Raw genomic sequence first — 19,338 nt, forward strand, 5'->3', positions numbered from 1 at the left:
TGTTTGAGTGCTTCTTAACAGAACTAACATCAAAAGGATTGATCCAACAACACAAGAACACAACTAACTGCAACTAAGGAGTTTCGGCCAAATTCACTGTTCGTCGAGGGTGTCGATCGACACCACACTGGCATCTGTCTGCACCATAGGGTAACCCGAGGAAATTCATCTTTTCATTCAAATTTTTCAACACAATTTTTGTTTCTTTACCCTTCCCTTGCTTGAAAACACTGGGGAAAGTGTCGTTAAAGTCTGGGGGAGGTTAGTACTAACTAGTAACTTAGTTTTGGGTTTTTAGTGTCTCACAACCGATTTTTGTTTTTGTTGAGTCAAACTTTTCAAAATTTTGGAATTATGATCTCTAACTAATGACTACTGTTCTTTGGCTAACACTCTAATGACTCTTGACTATGCTTGACCTCAGAACTGAAGTGTGGAAAAGACTATGAGCTGTATCAACAATCCTGAAAGCCCTTATTCAAAGGATATCTAGTTAAACAAACGTTGTCTCAACTTTTATCAGGAGTTTAACCGGACTTAATCTCTTACTTTGGGGTTGGAAATCAGTGGACTAAACTTTTTTTTCAGGCCATACAAGACAGTGCAATTTTTCAAAGTATGTTTCCCCTCTCTCTTCCCTTCAGTGTTTTGAGTAAAAAAAAAAAAAAGAAAAAACAAAAAAAAAAGAGGAAGAATAAAAGATGAGATGATTTTGATCAGTTTAGAGAGGTAGGTAAATTACATGTGACTTCATTATTCTATTCTTGAATCAAATGATCACACAAAGCATGGAAGTGAGGGATAGGTAAATTACCAATGACCCCGGTATTCGCTTACATCTTTGATTTGAAAGAGAAAAAAAAAACAAGAAGAGAAAGTTATGAGAAACAACTCATTAGAAGTGAGAAAAGGGAGAGGAAAGGAGATGTATGAAGAATGTCTTGGCCTGAAGAGAGTCCATATGCCACTGATCGATACACCAAGGTAAGACTCACCTGTACTTGCTTTAATTTATGTAATGAGATAACAATGGTGAGACTAGAGATTCCAGAGGATTGTGGGATTTGAGTAAGGAATGTTGATGCTTTTCAAATGACAAAGTATATGAAGTAAGTTCTTGAGAGTCAAGGCGATGAAGAGTGCGAAGATCAATGATTTTGTGAACTTATCTAAACCTGTTTTTAAAGCTGATTTTTAACTTAGAATTTTACAAAGAGATTTGGATTTTCTGGTTTTAAATTTAGATAATAATTGCAGTGAGAACTGAATAATTTTACCAAAAAATTTAGAGTTCTAGATCTGATTTTCATTGCATTAACCCTAATTAATATATTGATTTAATACTTCATAATTACTTGAGAAATCCCCTAAGCCTAACCTTTTGATTTTCTGAATTCACAATCCTTTGATTTAATATTTTGCATTGTCTTCTTTTGTTTTTAATACAATTTAATCTGTATAGCGTAATATCAAAAACTCTATAATTTATTGTATTTGATCTTGAGTCTTTGTGGATTCGACCCCTAAGTATTACATTGATCTCTTGTTTGAGAGAGTAGCTCTAGGGTTAATTTGAGCATATCACATATCTACGAACGTCCAATGATTTGATTTCAGATTTTTGAATCGGCCTAAATGGCTTTCCTACTCAAGATTTGACTGTTTACTGACCTATCTCGTACTTTGAATAATTTCTTGAGTCTAAGGCAAAAAACATGTTGCCACCAAAGAGAGTCCCTTGCAAACCTAATAAATCTAATTTAGGGAGAGACTAGACATTTACCAATGTCGTTAGCAAAACAGTAAGAGATATTGATTTGGTTTGAACAGGCCCGGCCCACCCCTAAAGAATCTAAAGCATGTGCTTTAGGCCACATAATATATTCTAGTTATGTAGACATCTTTACAAAAATATTTCTTAGTGAGTTGGTTTTGTTGTATGGGAAACAGTCTCTTGTCATGGTTTTGAACCTAAAAATGGACAGTTTTTGTAGTTTTTTATTTTTATAAAATATCACATATAAAAAAATGCTTTAGGCCACAACAGTCCTAGGGCCGGTCCTGGGTTTGAACTAACTCAAAAGTGTGATAACATTGTTGATGAAGTTACTGGATCAGCCTCAACATATGTAGAGACTAGTGGGTGTTATAGAACCTTATGAATCAGTAGCAGTGACCGGAGTATCAATGGCCATAGCTAAGAGAATGGGACATGTAGTAGATTTCGTAGGAGTAACTTGAGAATCTGTGAACACCACATATTGTTAGCAGTAGTTGTATAAGAGCTTGTTACAATCGTATATATAACGGTTGCAACACCTACATATATCTATTAAACTTTGTTGGAATCCAAGAGCATTGAACATCCACAAAGAAATTACAATTCCTTTATTACTTAACTACAATCCTATGAGGGAATCTTTTGTATAACTTCACCTAAACCAACAACTTTGCCTCTCCTTCAAGGTTGGGTCTAGTCTAGGTTTTTTAGTAACCCAGCTAAATCCAACATGAAAATATAAACGACTTGGGATATTTTAAGAGTAACCCATAGCGTAACGAAAGTGGGAGTAGACATACCTAAACTTGCTTTAGAATTTTATAGGGCAAATAACAAATAACTATTCATCTTCTTTATTCAACTTATAATCTCTTATTTATCTCTCTCAAAATCTGGGGTTTGATTGGTTACCATAGTTAAAGCCAAAAGTAAACCAAATCCCATTAAAGTTGAATTAAACCAATTTTAATCCAAAATCAATCAAAGGCCTTGAATGGCATCTAATTTTCTATTAATTTCTAGGTTTTGGTAATGCAAAATCCACTTTTTTAAGCCATTCACGATTATAAAGAAAAATAGATTTTCAAAAAATTAGGAAAACCAGATTTTGGAGGATTTTGATAATACCTTCCTAAAATCCATAAACCACATTTTGTGGATTTTTCAACTTGGCTTTTTTCTGTTCCTTTTTCCTAAAATATTTTTATTCTAATTTTATTATTAAAAAGTATATATAAAAACCAAAAACTAATTAAGTTACCATTCAAAATTCTGCAAAAACTAATTAAGTTACCATTCAAGATTTTGCAAAAACTAATCTACATCAAAAATCAAAAATCAAAAACTAAGAAAAAACAAAAAAACAAAATCTAAAACTCATTTTAAAAACCAACAACCATTTCATGGCCAAAATTAACTCAAAATTCAGATTAATAGAAACTTAATCTGAACCATGTTTAAACTGAAGTTAGAATAAACCAAAAGTATATTAATTGTAATCCAAGATAAGTCAAACAAAACCGGTCTTCTTGTTTCGTCATTTCATTGAAGAAGAAAGGTATGTAGAATTAAAGTGGATGTGTAGAAAAGAATTCTTGAAATAGGGACACAAGAGAATTAAATCCCAAAATGTAATAGTGGTGAGGAAAGCTACTAGTTGTCGTTCTGATCTACGTTATTGCAATTTCCAATCACAGTGTTTCGAGAACCATTTTTAAGAACATCGACTAAGTTCACTTCAACAACAACAAAAAAACATCAAATCCAGCCACATACGTGTCTTCTTCACTAAACATCCAAGCCATTTAACTTAAACCAGTTTGACGGTTTGGGACTAGTGTTTTGATTTTTTAAGATGTTACATTATGGTTTTGAATTTTGAAGACTAGTTTGGTTTTCTTTAGGTAACATAGACTACATGTTAAATTGACTATTGTTACATTATTGACCATCTTTGGACTATTACATAGTTTAATTAAATTGGCATAGAAGTGATGTCTCACCAATACATTACTCTAATATAATAATTAAAATTATTTTAGTAAGAAGACACAACACCTGTTTCACTTTAGTTTGGGTTCATCCACTAAAGAGACCTTTCACTTTCGATTCAAGATTGTTTCACTTTCGATTCATTCAAGATTGTTTCCTTTTAATGGTCTCGTTTTGTTTCGGGTTAGTTTCTCAAGCTCAATCTTGAAGAAGACAAGAACAAAGTGGAGGTATCCTTGTCCTTGCTCAATTCTTACTCAATTTATTTGATGTGATTATTTGTCCTGAGTTGGGGTGATGAGAATTAGAATCATTACCGGAATGGAGAGATTTCATCATTCCGACATCCGGAGATTGCTGTTGGGAACCATTGTCACCGTTGGTTTCGTTGTTCTGCTTGCTCAGTGTTTTGGTATTCCTTCTTTTTACTGGTCTCCTCCTCCAGTTAAGGTTTCAGTGATTGACTTAACCAATTCTAATGTCACTCAAGTTTCTGTTATGAATTACATAAATCTCTCTGATGATGAGGAATTTGTAAAGAAGGATCTTGGTAGAGGAAATGATGTTGTAATTAGTAAAGAGAAGGTAGAGTTTAATGCATCTGTTATTGGTAGACCAAATATATCATTGAGGAAGACTAAAATGGTGGTTGAGAGCTCAGAATCAGATCCAACTTCGGTTATGGTTATGGGTAAAGATAGTAGGAATGGTAATGGTTTGTCTGTGAGGAGGTACAAGAGAAGAGGGGCTGTGGTTTCGATATCTCAGATGAACTCATTGCTGATCCAAAGTTTTTCTTCTTTTAAATCTCCTGTAAGAATTTTGATTGTTGAGTTCTCATTTTTTGATTCAAGAATAAACTGTTGAAAGGTTTTATCTTACATTCCATTTTCGTTTTTTTTTTTCTTGTGTGTAGAAGCCTCGGTGGTCATCAGCTCGAGACTCTGAAATGGTCTCTGTGAGATCAGAGATTGAGAAAGCCTCTGTTGTACATGACACTCTTGAACTTAGTGCCTCGCTTTATCGAAATATCTCCAAGTTTCAAAGGTCAGCCTTACAATGAATTCAATCTCAGTTTTTCTTTGCAAATGTTAGGACACACTATTTGTTGGTAATGATTGTTTCCGCCACTAGTAATATTAATCTGTTTCTTGTATTTATTATAAAAGAGTAAAATGTAGAGACTTAAGAGACTGTTGGTTAGCTAAATTTGAGATGTTGGAGTATTTGGATTAAGAGTGGTGATATATGTCAAAGACTCTTATGTGTTGCTTATTTTAGGAGTTACGACTTGATGGAGAGGAAACTCAAAGTGTATGTGTATAAGGAAGGAGAGAAACCAATATTTCATAACTCAATACCTCGAGGGATTTATGCCTCAGAAGGTTGGTTCATGAAACTCATGGAAAGCAACAAGAAGTTTATAGTAAGAGATCCAGGGAAGGCTCATTTGTTCTACATACCCATCAGCATAAAAGCTCTTAGGTCTTCTCTGGGACAGGATTTTCAGACACCAAGGAGCCTTGCAGACCATTTAAAGGAATATGTCGATTTGATAGCAGGAAAGTACAAGTTCTGGAACCGAACTGGTGGAGCCGATCATTTCCTTGTTGCTTGCCATGATTGGGTACTATTATTTTCTTTCTGTCTTTCTTTTTGTCTTTTACATCAATGAGAGTCTCTTTGATACAAGATCTGCTGAGTAAAGCTTCTGAAGTTTGAAACTAGCAGGGGAACAAACTGACAAAAAAAACCATGAGGAACAGTGTTCGAGCACTTTGTAACTCAAATGTTGCCCAAGGCTTCAGAATCGGGAGTGATACAGCACTACCGGTCACATATATACGCTCAGCCGAGTCCCCTCTTGAGTACTTAGGTGGAAAAACTCCGTCCGAAAGGAAGATTCTTGCATTCTTTGCTGGAAGCATGCACGGATATCTCCGTCCGAGACTAGTGAAGCTTTGGGAGAATAAAGAACCTGACATGAAGATTTTTGGTCCAATGCCTCGTGACCCTGAAAGCAAGAAACAATACCGAGAATACATGAAAAGCAGCCGGTAAGATAATGTGTAACAGAAACCGTAAACCATAGCTTACGATTACAATGAAACGTTTTATATACGGTTTTGGTTCTTGAGAAGTTCAAATTCTCATTTTAAAAGGTACTGCATATGCGCGAGAGGTTATGAAGTCCATACTCCTAGGGTTGTCGAGGCTATCATGAATGAATGTGTTCCGGTCATCATTGCTGACAACTACGTGCCTCCTTTTTTCGAGGTTTTGAACTGGGAGGAATTTGCAGTGTTTGTTGAAGAGAAAGATATCCCAAATCTGAGAAACATTCTGCTGTCTATACCGGAAGAGAGATATATCGGCATGCAAGCAAGGGTCAAAGCGGTACAGCAACATTTCCTGTGGCACAAGAAACCGGTGAAGTTGGATCTTTTCCATATGATTTTGCATTCAATTTGGTACAGCCGAGTTCATAGAATTAAAACTAGGTGAAAACAACATTTATGTGAATGCATAGAGTGGTTATCACCAGCCCTTTATAACTGTATTGAACTCAGTTAATGGTTTTTGCTGATCTTTCGATAATGATTACAGAGGAGAAGAAAGTTAAAAACCTTAGTGTTCTGCAGGGATATATCACTGAAATCTTTGGACTCATTCACCAAAATTTGTCAAGAAACACCTTTGTTCTTTCTTAGTTTCAAGTTTCAACCAGTAACTCATACCATATATTTAATGCCAACATATTTCATATTTCATATTTCCAAAACAGATAATCATAAGAAGCAGAAAGTTAAAAACCCAAGTTAAAAAAAAAAAAAAAAAAAAAAAAAAAAAANAAAAAAGACCTAATATCTATATATCTATATTCCTTCTGTGATCACCACAGACCTAATATCATTCCACAAACATGTCTTTTGCATCATGCATTCATGTTTTTTGCTCTTTAGCATATCTTCAGTTTTCTTACATTCCAGTTCATTGGCCTTCAACAACTCAAACTTCTTTTTAAGTTCTTCTTAGTTTCGATAGGTACTATGCTCCATTTATCTTTCACGGAGTCCACACCAAGACTCTCAACTGAACGAACGAGAAAAGACTTCTCAAACCAGTCAGAGTTTGTCACGTCTCCCCCATGAAGAAACACTTGACTCCTATCGTCCTCTTTCATAGTGCCCATCTTATTTGATTTCTTATTAGAATTAACATCAGTAGACTTCCCTTAAGCTCCCCAAATAGACTTGGCCAGTTTGAAACATGTCTGATCATGAGTACTTAAAAAACTGTTCTTCCCTTTATTCATATGTTTCTTCTCCAAATGCCTAATCTTGTCCATGTGTAGCTTCGTATTAACCTCAAAGCTAATGGAACTCTTGAGGTACTCGTAAAAACCGTGACCATCGTCAAACGGACTCTTACCTGTAACATTTTCGAAGTCGATTATTCCTTTTAGAATTGACATCTCTTCTTCCTCACTCCACTTTCTTCGCTATCTTTTTTTCGCTTGCTTCAAGTTCACGTCGGTTGAGGTCCCTTCACTGCACAGTCGGCACCGTACCGCTTCATCTTCGAGGGCTGAACCTTGCCGGAGCCACGGACCACTCCATTCTTCTTCTCGGAAGCCGTGACGGTCACCTGAATTGAAGAAAGACCAATACTTCTTCTCCTGCGAGAAAATAATTGTCGTAATCTTCGTCGTCGATTAAAGATAACAACGGCTTCAGATGTTTCTGTGACATGGTAATGTTCAAAGTACGATTTGGATTCTGTGTGGTGAGAAGGTTTAGATTTCGTGTATGTCAACTATTGAAATATAAATATAAAAGACTAAAGAGCTTGTTGCCAAGCATTCAGAATTGGGAGTGATACAGATTTACTGGTCACATATATACGCTCAGCCGAGTCACATAGGTAGGAAAGCTCTGTCTGAAAGGAAAATTCTTGCATTATTTGCTGGAAGCATGCATGGATATCTCCGTTCGATACTAGTGAAGCTTTGGTAGAATAAAGAACCTGACATGAATATTTTTGGCCCAATGCCTCGTGACCCTGAAAGCAAGAAACAATACCGAGAATACATGAAAAGCAGCCGGTTAGATAATGTGTAATAGAGGAAACCAAAACCGTAAACAATAGCTTGCCATTACAATGATACGTTTCCATACAGTTTTGGTTCTTGAGAAGTTCAAATTCTCATTTCAATAGGTACTGCATTTGCGCGAGAGGTTATGAAGTCCACACCCCTAGGGTTTTCGAGGCTATCTCAAATCTGAGAAACATTCTGCTGTCAATACCAGAAGAGAGATATATCGGCATGCAAGCAAGGGTAAAAGAGAGATATAAAGAAGTGGGTGGAGGAGTTGAATTTTGAGTTTGGTTGTTTACTGGAGACTAGAGTGAGGGAAAAAAAATCCCTTAGGCTGGGAGCTCAGTTATTCAAGGATTGATCTGTATATCGTCGTGGTCGAATTTAGGTTTTATGGAGAAACAATGTTCGGTTGACACCATTTTATAAACATTTATTTGAGTTACTGGTAAAGAAGAACAAATGTATTTCTTGACAAAAATACATAATATTGTCAGTAAATATAGTCAAACGGTATGATCAAAAGACATTAATAAATGTACATTCTTTTTGACCAAAATAAGATTTTTTAGCATAAATGGGAAAAACCTTTAATAAGATTAAATAAATTTGATTAAATTGAGATTTCTCAAGATTGAGAAAGTTGTGTTATATATAAGTGGAGTCTTTATTCAACATCCAAAGGAATAACATATTTTTTTTGGTTAGCTACTAGCGTTATACGATAAAAAAATATTATCATGGCTATCACAAAAACTCTTGTGATCTTTTTTTCACATTGTCATATTAACGGTTTCTTTCTCTAACCACGTGGTGTTGACCACAGGTATGTTCAACAATTTGTGTTTGTGATATGCAAATTAACATTGATCGATTTTCAAAGCAAGTAAACATACAGATATTGATCTTGGATGTCCGTGCATATAAACGGTATATTAACATATATTTAAAAACTTCAAAATACTTTTTGGACATGTTATATATCTTTTAATATATTTCGTAGGTCTTTGTAGGTTCAGAGATTGAAGGATTCTCATATGATCGTAGTTTTCTTTATCATCTGAAATGTTTATTATTAAACTAGTTGTGTAATCAAGGTGACATACAACATCTAAAAGAGGGAAACATAAGCCCCGACAGGTAACGTTTAAGTTCTCAGAATCAAAGTCGGAGGAAAAGGAAATTTCTCCAAGTTCTCAGAATCAAAGTCGGAGGAAAAGGAAATTACTCCGATAGCTAAACCCTAAACAAGGAAAAGTAAGATAATCTAAATACAAATCATAAAATTTAAACCCAAATTTTAAAAGAAAGTAAACATATAGATATGTATTCATACACAGAAAAAATATATATATATATATATATATCAATAAAGGCTAAAACAGAAAATTTTAATTATCTTCTTAATATGTGTGAAAAACCTCTAAAATAACTTTTAAATTGAAACAGAAGGAGTACTAAACGGAAAACAACATTTCGCATGAATACATGAAAACGGAAACAGATACGCGTAAACGAAACATTTCGCAAACAAGAAACAGTTTTTAATATAAAATTAGAATATATAAACTTAGGAAAATGTCCTATTTCCTCATGAGAACTATTACATCGTACTAGATACAGTCCAAACTATGTAAAAAGATATCTGAGACGAAGTCATAGTATGGGCTCTATCTGGTACGATATAATAGTTCTCATGGGGAAATAGGATGTTTTCCTTATAAACTTAATGGAAAGTATCAAACACCAAAATCATATTAGAGAAAAAATGTTTGAAACAACATGTTAATCTAAAATATAAATACTACTTCCTCTGTATTATAAAATATGATGTTTTAGAATTTTTACCAACATTAAGAAAATAATAAATGATGGATTATTGTTAGTCACATTTGTTTTTTTACTCCTTTTGGTATTTATTTACTTGTGATTTTTCTGACACATGTCATTCAGTTGCATGGATATATTATAAAAGTAAAAACATTAATTAGTTATTTGACTTTAAAAAGAAAAATGCATTAAATATACTAAAGAAACTCATGTTTTGTGATACAAATAAAAATCCTAAAATATCGGGTATGATTAGTAACATATACAAAGTGTACAAAAAAGCGGTAAGCTCGAAAAAAAAACTATTACGGAATAGTAGAAAGCTGTAAGAAATAGTGGTACATCAAAGTTGTAAAAAAATCTGAGAGTAAAATTTTTAATAAAGCTTTTATGATTGGTAAATTTTAAAGCTGCATATTTGTACATCTTTGTAACACTTTGTAAAGTAAATAATTTAACTAAAAGATAAGTAAAACACTCAAATCCATAACTTTTGATTTTTATATATTCTTCTTTTTCTATATAACCGATGTTTAAAGTTTTGGCACACCAGTTAAGAAAACACAAAACATTCATTTAATTTATCTATTTTACATTAAAACATCATTTAATAGGCAGAATTCAACCAATACGAAAATATGATGCAAAATGTAGGTCGTCAGCATCAACGACCAAGAACCCAACGACAGATCAAGAAGCAACTGACGATGATCCAAGGGCTAACAACGGTTGTCGATTTATGTGAGTTGTGTGGTAGATTGTGTGGGAACTTGTGCAATGCTTTCGAGCTAGCGCACATATCAAATATTGCTTGTTAGGATTTCATGCTAGATTTTAATCTTAAGAATTAATAAGAATGATATCGAATCTATTGCATGCATAATCGAAAATGAAAGATTCTCGAACATGTTTACTTGATGTTTCAATGATTCTATTTCATCTCGACTGATTATTCTAGATTTTTAATCTTAGGAATTGCTAAGAATGATATTGAATCTATTGCATGCATACTCGAAAATGAAAGATTTTCGAACATGTTTACTTGATACTTCATTGATTCTATTACTCGAAAATGAAAGATTTTCGAACATGTTTCTCTCTCTCTCTCTCTCTCTCTCTCTCTCTTCCCTCTCAACGGAATCGGCGATTCACACCTCAAATCCTAATCAATCGATTCACCTTGAATCAATTGATTTTTCTGGCTTAAACTCGAGAGTTCTTGGTTTCTGACACCGATTTTTGTTTGGATTAGCTTCCAGTCGATCGATATTCCTCTGGATCTTCAAGTGCGATAACGACGGCAGATGGTGACTGTGATGGCTTTAAGGGAACGGCGAGGTCCACGGGCGAGCAATTCAGAAAAAGGAGCAATTAAAATCGGTGAGAGAGGAGATCCATGTTTCATCGTTGTTCAATCACCCTAATTTGCTTCCACTTCTTGATCATGCCATTAGCTCTGTTAAAGTAGGTAAACTCTACGCTGAAGAACTTAATGCATTTGAGCATTTTGCTATTTCTCTTTCTAATTTTTCTCATGTAAAGCTCGATTCAAAATTTTGTTGCTTTTAATTGGTTAGGACGGCCCAGAGGGAGCTTGGAAACATGGTAACGTGCTATTAACGCGTAGAAAAGGACAGCCTCCTCTTGCTGATCTTTGGGAGTGCTCGCCCATCATGAAAATCTACAGGGAAAGATACAAACGGTTTCCATACTGTTCCCAACATAAAGCTTCTAGACTTGTATGAATTTGAAACCTTTTAGGACGCTGAAGAATGCCACCAAAGTTGCCTCCACAGTTGTTCTTGCTTGGCTTTTGCTTATATCAATGGAATAGGTTGCTTAATGTGGAACCAAATCCTTCGCTAAGTTTTCTAAGGCCAGAATCAAAGAAAGGGTGGGCTGAATTTTTTTATTTTATTTTGGAGTTTTGTTTATGGAACAACGGAAAAAAACAAAAATGCACACACTCTCTACTCGAACGGCTGTATGTGGCTCATGAATAACTCTGTTTCTACCACTAGACCAAAGAAACAATTTAGAGAAATAGACAGAATTTTGCTTATAATATATAGGGCCGCAGGCTGATGCTTCATTGAATTGGTCCATCGGCCGGCTCTGTGTGGAACCAAGACCTAATAGACACTGTGCAGTTATCTCCAGGAGGAGAAATTATTTCCATTCGTCTTGCACGTTCTCAAGTAAGTATGACTTCAAATATAACAAGAAAGAGCTACTACATCAATTATTGCTCTATCTTCCACTCCAATGACAGTGTTCTCTTCAGTAGCTGCATGGCGTAATGTTTATTTTTCTTTCGTCTTATAAATCTCAGATGGAAATGAGCGTAACAAGATTACTACTGCTAGTATTGTGAGCCTTTCTCTTTTCGTGATAATGGCTTCTGCTATGTTTGGTTTCTGGAGATACAGAGTAAAACATAATGGTAACATATTGATGACTTCGCTATCTCTATATTGAGCTCTTGTTGTTTATTTACAGTATTCCTTTTCTTGCTAATGGTAACAAACTAATAACCTTATTATCCATTTGTGATACTCTTGTCTCAGCTAATAGATCAAAGGATGCTGCTTCCCAAGATACATGGAAGAATGAGCTGAACCCACAAGATGTCCCAGGTTTAAATTTCTTTGAGATAAAGACCATTCAAACGACCACCAATAATTTCAGTCTCACAAATAAACTTGAAAAGGTGGATTTGGCCCAGCTTATAAGGTCAGAGAATTTTTAACCTCTTTGCTCATTTCTATTCTTTGATTATTCTCTCCAGATGACCTTCTGCAATCTGTTTCAGGGAAAGCTTCAAGATGGGAAATAAATTGCTGTAAAAAGGCTTTATAGCAGCTCGTGACAGGGGAAAGAAGAGTTCATGAAAACAATAGTACTCATCTCAAAACTTCAACATAAAAACTTATTTCGGATTTTGGATGTTGCATTCAAGGAGAAGAGAAGTTATTAATTACGAGTTCATGTTTAACAAAAGCCTTGATACTTTTCTCTTCGGTGAGTCCTTTCTTGCCTTATTCCTTAATGTCTGCAGGTTTTTCTCTACGTGGAAATCTCTTTTCTGACTTGTTTTTACACTGTATTTTTGCTTAAATTCAAGAAAAAAGCTTGAAATTGATTGGCCAAAGAGATTTGATATCATTCAAGGTATTGCCTGTGGAATTCACTATCTCCATCGTGACTCACGCCTCAAGGTAATTCACCAAGATCTGAAGGTTAGCAACATTCTTCTAGATGAGAAGATGAATCCAAAGATATCATACTTTGAATTGGTTCGGATGTATAAGGGAACTGAATATCAGGAAAATACTTGCAAGGTTGTAACAACTCTGTAAGAACCATTCTTTGGAACTATGCTTAATTCATAGTTGTAATCTTGTATTAATTTTGGTTGAAATTATTTGATATTCGCACCGAGGGTATATATGGCTCCTGAGCATGCATGGATTGGGATGTTCTCTAAGAAGATTAAACATCTACAACTTCAGAGTTCTGCTATTAGACATCTATAGCTTCGAGGTTCTGCACATTATATTCAATAATGTAAGACAATAATGATTGGTTTCCTTGTACGATTAAACAATTTGATATACTTAGATATATAAGTAATGATTGGTTTTCTTGTAAGATATAAACAATTTGAAATATAAGTAAATCACATTGTTTGAGTTGTCTACTCCTAGTGATATACTGAAAGTGTATATCTCTTCTATAAACACTCATTACAAACGTAAAAACTTTTTTTAACTATCTCTACCAACATTAAAAAATACATGTTTGTTTAACTATCTCAGAGTTTTAACCAAATATAAACCCTGAACAAGTGCCTAACCTTAACCGTTAACTTAACCCATTCTCTAAAACAAGGGAAATAAGTTCTAGAAACCCTTATAGTTTTCCTCCTCATACTTTTTTGGATCTGTTGAATTCTCAACGGGACTCTAACACTTTTGATAGTCCTCTTGTTCCTAATTCCACAAAAATCTTTCAGCCTGATCAGTTTAGCACCCCATTCCCTTCTCACCCTGTCCAATATAGCTTTCCATTCTCTTCTCAGCATGTCTCCTTTAGCACCCCATATGTCCCTGAAGACTATATTGAGTTTAGTTTAGATGAGAATGAAGAAGAGGGAGCTAGAAGAATTAGGAAGAGGTGAAGTTCCCACGAGGATGTGAATCTCTTAAGTGCCTGGATAAATACCAGCAAATACCCAGTAGTGAGTAATGAGCAGAGGATAGATTGCTTCTGGAAGAGGGTTGCAGACTATTTTCATGCAAGTGAAGGAGCATCCAGTACAAATACTAGAGGGACTATGCAATGTAAGGCTAGGTGGAACAAGATAAACCACCAATGGAACAAGTTTGTTGGGTGTTACACACAAGTAAGTGCAAAACAGAAGAGTGGAGAAATTGAAGATGATGGCATGACTGTGGCACATCATCTTTACAAGAATGACATGAAGAAGCCATTTACTCTAGGGAATTGCTGGAGGGAACTCAAGCATGATCAGAAATGGAATACTGAAGACTCTAGCTCTAAGAGTAGTAAGCTTAATGCAGAAGGAGCATACTCATCTAGTTCAATGAATGATGGAGCTGAGATGAGGCCTCCGGGTGTTTAAGCTTCCAAGAAAAAAGGAAAGAAACCTGCAGTGAGTAATGATGGTGAGGATGGTTTTGCGGTTAAGCTATATAGGATTATAGCCATGAAGAATAAGGAACATGAGGCTAAAGATAGGCAAGGCAGAATGAGAGTGCTAGACAGTCTTATTAACAAGGCTGACCTTACACCAGTTCAAGTCACACTCAGAGACAAGCTAACTGAGCAAATGTTGACACACACTTAGGTTATGATTATATTATTTGATATATGTTTTGTTCTGTTTAGGTCATAATGTTATATAATGATTGCTAGGTTTACTTTATTGATCAGGTTTTGTTGCAAACTGTATTAATTTCACATTTGTTGTAAATTGTATTAACGCTCAGATCAAATGTTTTTATTTCAGGTTGTTGAGTCCAAGAGACATATGTAGCTGTCTTGTTGTCTAGTGGAGGTGAAGCTGCCTTTGTTCCAAGTGACATGTTGTATCCGTAAATTGGTTGTTGTCTAGTGAAGGTAGATCTGCCTTTGTTCCAAGTGTAATGTTGAGTATGTGAATTGGTGTTGTTTTTAGTGTCAAGTAGTATGTATAAAATGTTGAGTATCTATGTATTTCTTGTTCTATATATTGAACACATATTGTACTCATTCCTCTCATTATCATCCCTTATTCCCCTTTTGTAAGACCCTAACCTTGTTTTCTCTCTCTTACAGTGTGTAGACTTGAAGTAATCTCAGTAATCAAAAATAAAATTTTCAAAACCCAATACCAATAAGCCTTAATCCCACAATAAATTCTCAAAATTTCTATCATAAAACCCCCATAAAATTTTCATCAAGATGTCAAATTGGAGTTTTGATCAAGAAGTTGATGAAATGGTGAACGAGGAAGTTGACAATGTAGTGGAGGAGATTTAGTATCAATGCACTCATACAGAAGAGCCACTAGCTCCAGTATTCAGAAGAGTGCACATTAATAGAGACTAGGAAGGAGGCCACATTTGGTTATGAAATGATGATTTTACTTCCGTCGTCGCTTCATAATGAATAAACCGTTAATCTTGGGTATTTTTAATAGTATCAAGAATGGAGTCTCGTACTTCAAACAAAGACAAGGTGCAACTCGAAGGTTCGGTATTACCGTACTTCAAAACTGTACGACAGCTGTTCGTATGATGGCATACGGGTGTGCGGCAGATACGGTGGATGAATATCTACGACTCACTAAAACCACTGCACACAAATGTCTTGAAGAATTTGTAGAAAGAGTTTAAAACATTTTTGGAGATGAGCACCTCAAAAGGCCTACAACGAAAGACCTCCAACGATTACTGAATATTGGAGAACATTGTGGTTTTTCCGGAATGGTAGGAAGCATAGATTGTATGCAATGGGAGTAGAAGAATTGTCCCATGACATGGGAAGGACAATATTCACGAGGACCTGGAAACCGACAATCTTACTAGAGGTTGTGGCTTTGCAAGATTTATGGATTTGGCACGCATTTTTCAGACCCCTAGGTACATTAAATGATATCAATGTTTTGGACCGTTCATCAGTGTTTGATGATATACTAGAGGGTCGAGCTCCAAGAGTTACCTACGGTTTCAATGGACGACAATACAAAATGGCGTACTACCTCATTGACGGTATCTATCTTAAAATGGGGAACTTTCATCCAATCAGTTGCACTGCACAACTCTTCGCTCAATGTCAAGAATCATGCCGAAAAGATGTATAGCATGCATGGAGTCTTACAAGCTCGATTTGCAATCATGAATAATCACGTGCTTTTTTGAGATAAAGAAAAAATATGCAAGATAATGCGAGCATGTATCATATTGCATAACATGATAGTGGAAGAAGAATGACATGAATACAACTTCTACGATCTATCGGAGTTCTAACAGGGAGAAGGAAGCAACTTCTCATGTGGATTTATCATTTTCTATAGATAGGCCAACGAATCTCACTAATAATATGGGCATTCGAAATGACGTTTGTGATACAAAAATGCATGAACGTTTGAAAAAAGACTTGGTTGAGCATATCTGGCAAACATTTGGTGCAACCCAACAATAGAACCGAGTTCATTTCTTTTCGTGTACCTGTTTTCTGTATAACAAATTATGTTCGTTTTTGTTTTTCGATTTTGAAAAATATGTTTAATATTTCTGAATTATGTAAACTATTTTTTTCTTTTTAAAGTAATATAAGTAATTGAAAAATTGTTTTATTATTTTGGATTATTTAATAACTTATTAACAATTGATAAATAATAATTAATTGTTTAAAAGAATATTGTTTTAATGATTAAGCAATCTTGATAGGGATTCTCTAGTTGAAGGGTGATTTTGTGTAAATTTGTTAGTGGGTTGATCTAGACTAGAGACACTTGTTTTATTAATTGAAAGATTGCCAGACATAAGATGTAAGTTGGCATTCGAAGGATGACCAAGGCGTTGATGCCAGATGATCCCTTCATTCATCAAGGATCCCGAATTATGATTAATGACATGAGACTTAACAGTTGTAGAAAGGGAGTGTTCATTCAAGATGTAAAGATTGTGAAAAAGACTAGCACTCTCAATCATCCATCCATGAGAAGACTCCTGTAAGAAACATGATGTAGGATAAAAGTGATCAGAGCATTGATTACCGTGCAACAAAGTACTAACACTGATGAAATTAAAATGAAAAGATGGAACATGTAAAACATTGTAAAGAATTAATGAATTAGATAGATAAATGGTTCCAGTATGATTAATAGAGACTCTAGTTCCATTAGGTAAGGCTACTGTAACGCTAGAGACTAAAAAAATTTCTTTAAATTTGGATAGATCACCACAAACATGACTAGTTTCCCCACTATCAATAATCCAAGAAACACTAAGCAAAACACTATGAAGAGAGAATAGACAATGATATTGATATGTGAGATTACTATAGTCGTATCTAAGATTAGAAGAGATATTAAAGACAGTATGAGAAGACGATTGAGGAGCTGTGTAATTGGAGAAGAAGAAACTTTAGGCTATTAAATTTCTGAAATCTGGACACGAGAGAGTTGATTGACCATATGTTATGTAACTTGAAAACAATACAATTGATTGATCAAATCTTGAGCTTGAATTTGAGTTAGCTGACTCATGTCCAAGTTTACAACATTAACAAGAGCAGGAGGATAGTATGGCACTCCTTCATTATTATCAACATGAATTTTTGCAATTGTCCTTTGTTGTGGTACACCATGCCTTGGAACAAAATTATGATTAGTAGACTGACCTTGATTATAAAATCGACTTCATAGTCTGACTAGCCTGACCATGAGGCATAAAAGAAGGTCTGTTAACATTTGTTCCTTGTCCTGGAGTATCCTAACCCGGATACTTGAAACCAAGTGGATAGCCATGAACCTTCAAACAGGTTTGAATCGTGTGTCCCATTTTCCCACAATGAGTACACATTGGTATGTTACTCCTTGGCCCATAATTATTGTATTGCTTTCCAAAAAATGTTACTAACACATTCTTTCATTTTTTTCTTCTACTTTAGCGGCGGTTCCTTGTCTAAGATCCATTACTCAGGATTGGGATTCTTCACTGCGAATAACAATAATCATCGCGTCATCTTACTATTGCTTTCTCTTTCTTCTTCCTCTAATGTGTGTGTTTGTGTTGTTCATTTGTATTTTTTTATTGGATTTTAAGTTTGGGTTTTGATTTATTTAGATCAAAATGCCAAGCTTGTATCTTTTGCATTTCTATTTCATCTTGCAGCGTGTTTGTGTTTATTCATTTGGTTTGGCGATGGTTATTTTTGTTAAGTCTTATCTAAATCCAAGTGGCTCTCTCAAACAAAGCATTTTTTTCTTCTTTAGCGGTTGTTCGTTTAGGTCTAAATATCCTTCATACATGGATTTAGATTCTTCTTATATGTGGTTCATTTTGATTTGTATGATTTCCTTTGATCTGAATTCAGATCTTTCTGGAGTGGGTTGTGTTGTTCACTTTGTATATAAGTTTTACATCTTCCTATTTTACAATCGTCTGTTGTTAGTAGACTAGGGAAAAAGCTTAAGGACTTGATGGATAGTTTTCAAGGTCTGGTCGTACGGATGAACGATGAGTATTAAAGAAACCGTAGAACGCAGGTGAATATGATATTTCTCCATTCTCCCCCTAGATTCTTGTACTTAAAATAGAAGTTTGATTTGTCGACGTACCAACATTGGAATTGTTGCAGATGTTTCACAATAACAGGAGAAAAGGAAGACGAACAAACAATTGAGAAATTGATTTTGAGCAGCGAAAGAAAGAATTTTCTCCAAAAAGCAATACAAGAACAAGGGAGAGGCTCAATATTAGACACCATATCAGAGATTCAAGAGAGACATGACGAAGTGAAAGATATAGAGAAGAATCTTATAAAGGTTCACCAAGTGTTCTTAGATATGGCGGCTATGGTTGAAGCACAAGGTCAGCAACTAAATGACACAGAAAGCCATGTGTTGAAGGCGAGCTCACCAGCTTCAAGATACAAGAGAGTACCAAAAGAGCTCTAGGAAATGGACTTGTTATGCCATTGTTCTTTTCATCGTTGTTCTCACTTTGCTGCTCATACCAGTCATACCTCATATTATGCTCATGCTGAAGTGATTTTTTGGATAGAATCTTGTCTATAATTATTTGTCTCATCTTAATTTCAATGGTAATTTTAGTTTTTTTTTTGTACCTTTTTTATTTTAAAATCTTTATGAAAATGCAAAAAGACAAAAAAAAATCTTCAATAGAAGGATTTTGAATTTCGTAGTAAACTTGGGAAAATGCATATCAAATCCACGAAGTCAAATTTAACCTTGCAATAAAAATTTGATGCTATTTCTAAATAATGTCATTAGAGGAAATTGAATGTCATCATATATATAAAATAGAACACAGTATTAATTTTATTGGTAAGAAATAGCTCTAAAAAGTTTCGTATACATTAATTAATAAATTCTGTAAACACA

General features: G+C 34.8%; 1 protein-coding gene, 1 long non-coding RNA gene and 2 pseudogenes across 4 annotated transcripts; 3 read left to right on the forward strand and 1 right to left on the reverse strand.

Annotated features, from left to right (window-relative positions):
* Positions 3,823-6,403, forward strand: LOC104719328 (probable glycosyltransferase At3g07620). 2 transcript variants are annotated; one of them, XM_010437237.2, is made up of 5 exons: positions 3,823-4,585; positions 4,689-4,819; positions 5,054-5,399; positions 5,501-5,829; positions 5,935-6,403. In XM_010437237.2, the coding sequence occupies exons 1-5, from the start codon at positions 4,070-4,072 to the stop codon at positions 6,275-6,277; spliced, it is 1,665 nt and encodes a 554-aa protein (XP_010435539.1). In that variant the 5' UTR covers positions 3,823-4,069; the 3' UTR covers positions 6,278-6,403. The 2 variants fall into 2 exon arrangements, with proteins under 2 accessions (XP_010435539.1, XP_010435540.1); XM_010437238.2 differs by having other exon boundaries at positions 5,504-5,829.
* Positions 6,649-7,524, reverse strand: LOC104720504 (annotated as a pseudogene).
* LOC104719329 lies at positions 10,431-13,067 on the forward strand. 2 transcript variants are annotated; one of them, XR_002033649.1, is made up of 6 exons: positions 10,431-11,169; positions 11,279-11,899; positions 12,034-12,144; positions 12,269-12,434; positions 12,514-12,722; positions 12,826-13,067. It is a non-coding gene; the product is annotated as an uncharacterized LOC104719329 (long non-coding RNA). The 2 variants fall into 2 exon arrangements; XR_002033650.1 differs by having other exon boundaries at positions 10,431-11,165.
* On the forward strand, positions 15,414-18,985 carry LOC104720506 (annotated as a pseudogene).

Source organism: Camelina sativa, chromosome 10 (genome assembly GCF_000633955.1).
Source record: "Camelina sativa cultivar DH55 chromosome 10, Cs, whole genome shotgun sequence".
Classification (NCBI taxonomy): domain Eukaryota; kingdom Viridiplantae; phylum Streptophyta; class Magnoliopsida; order Brassicales; family Brassicaceae; genus Camelina; species Camelina sativa.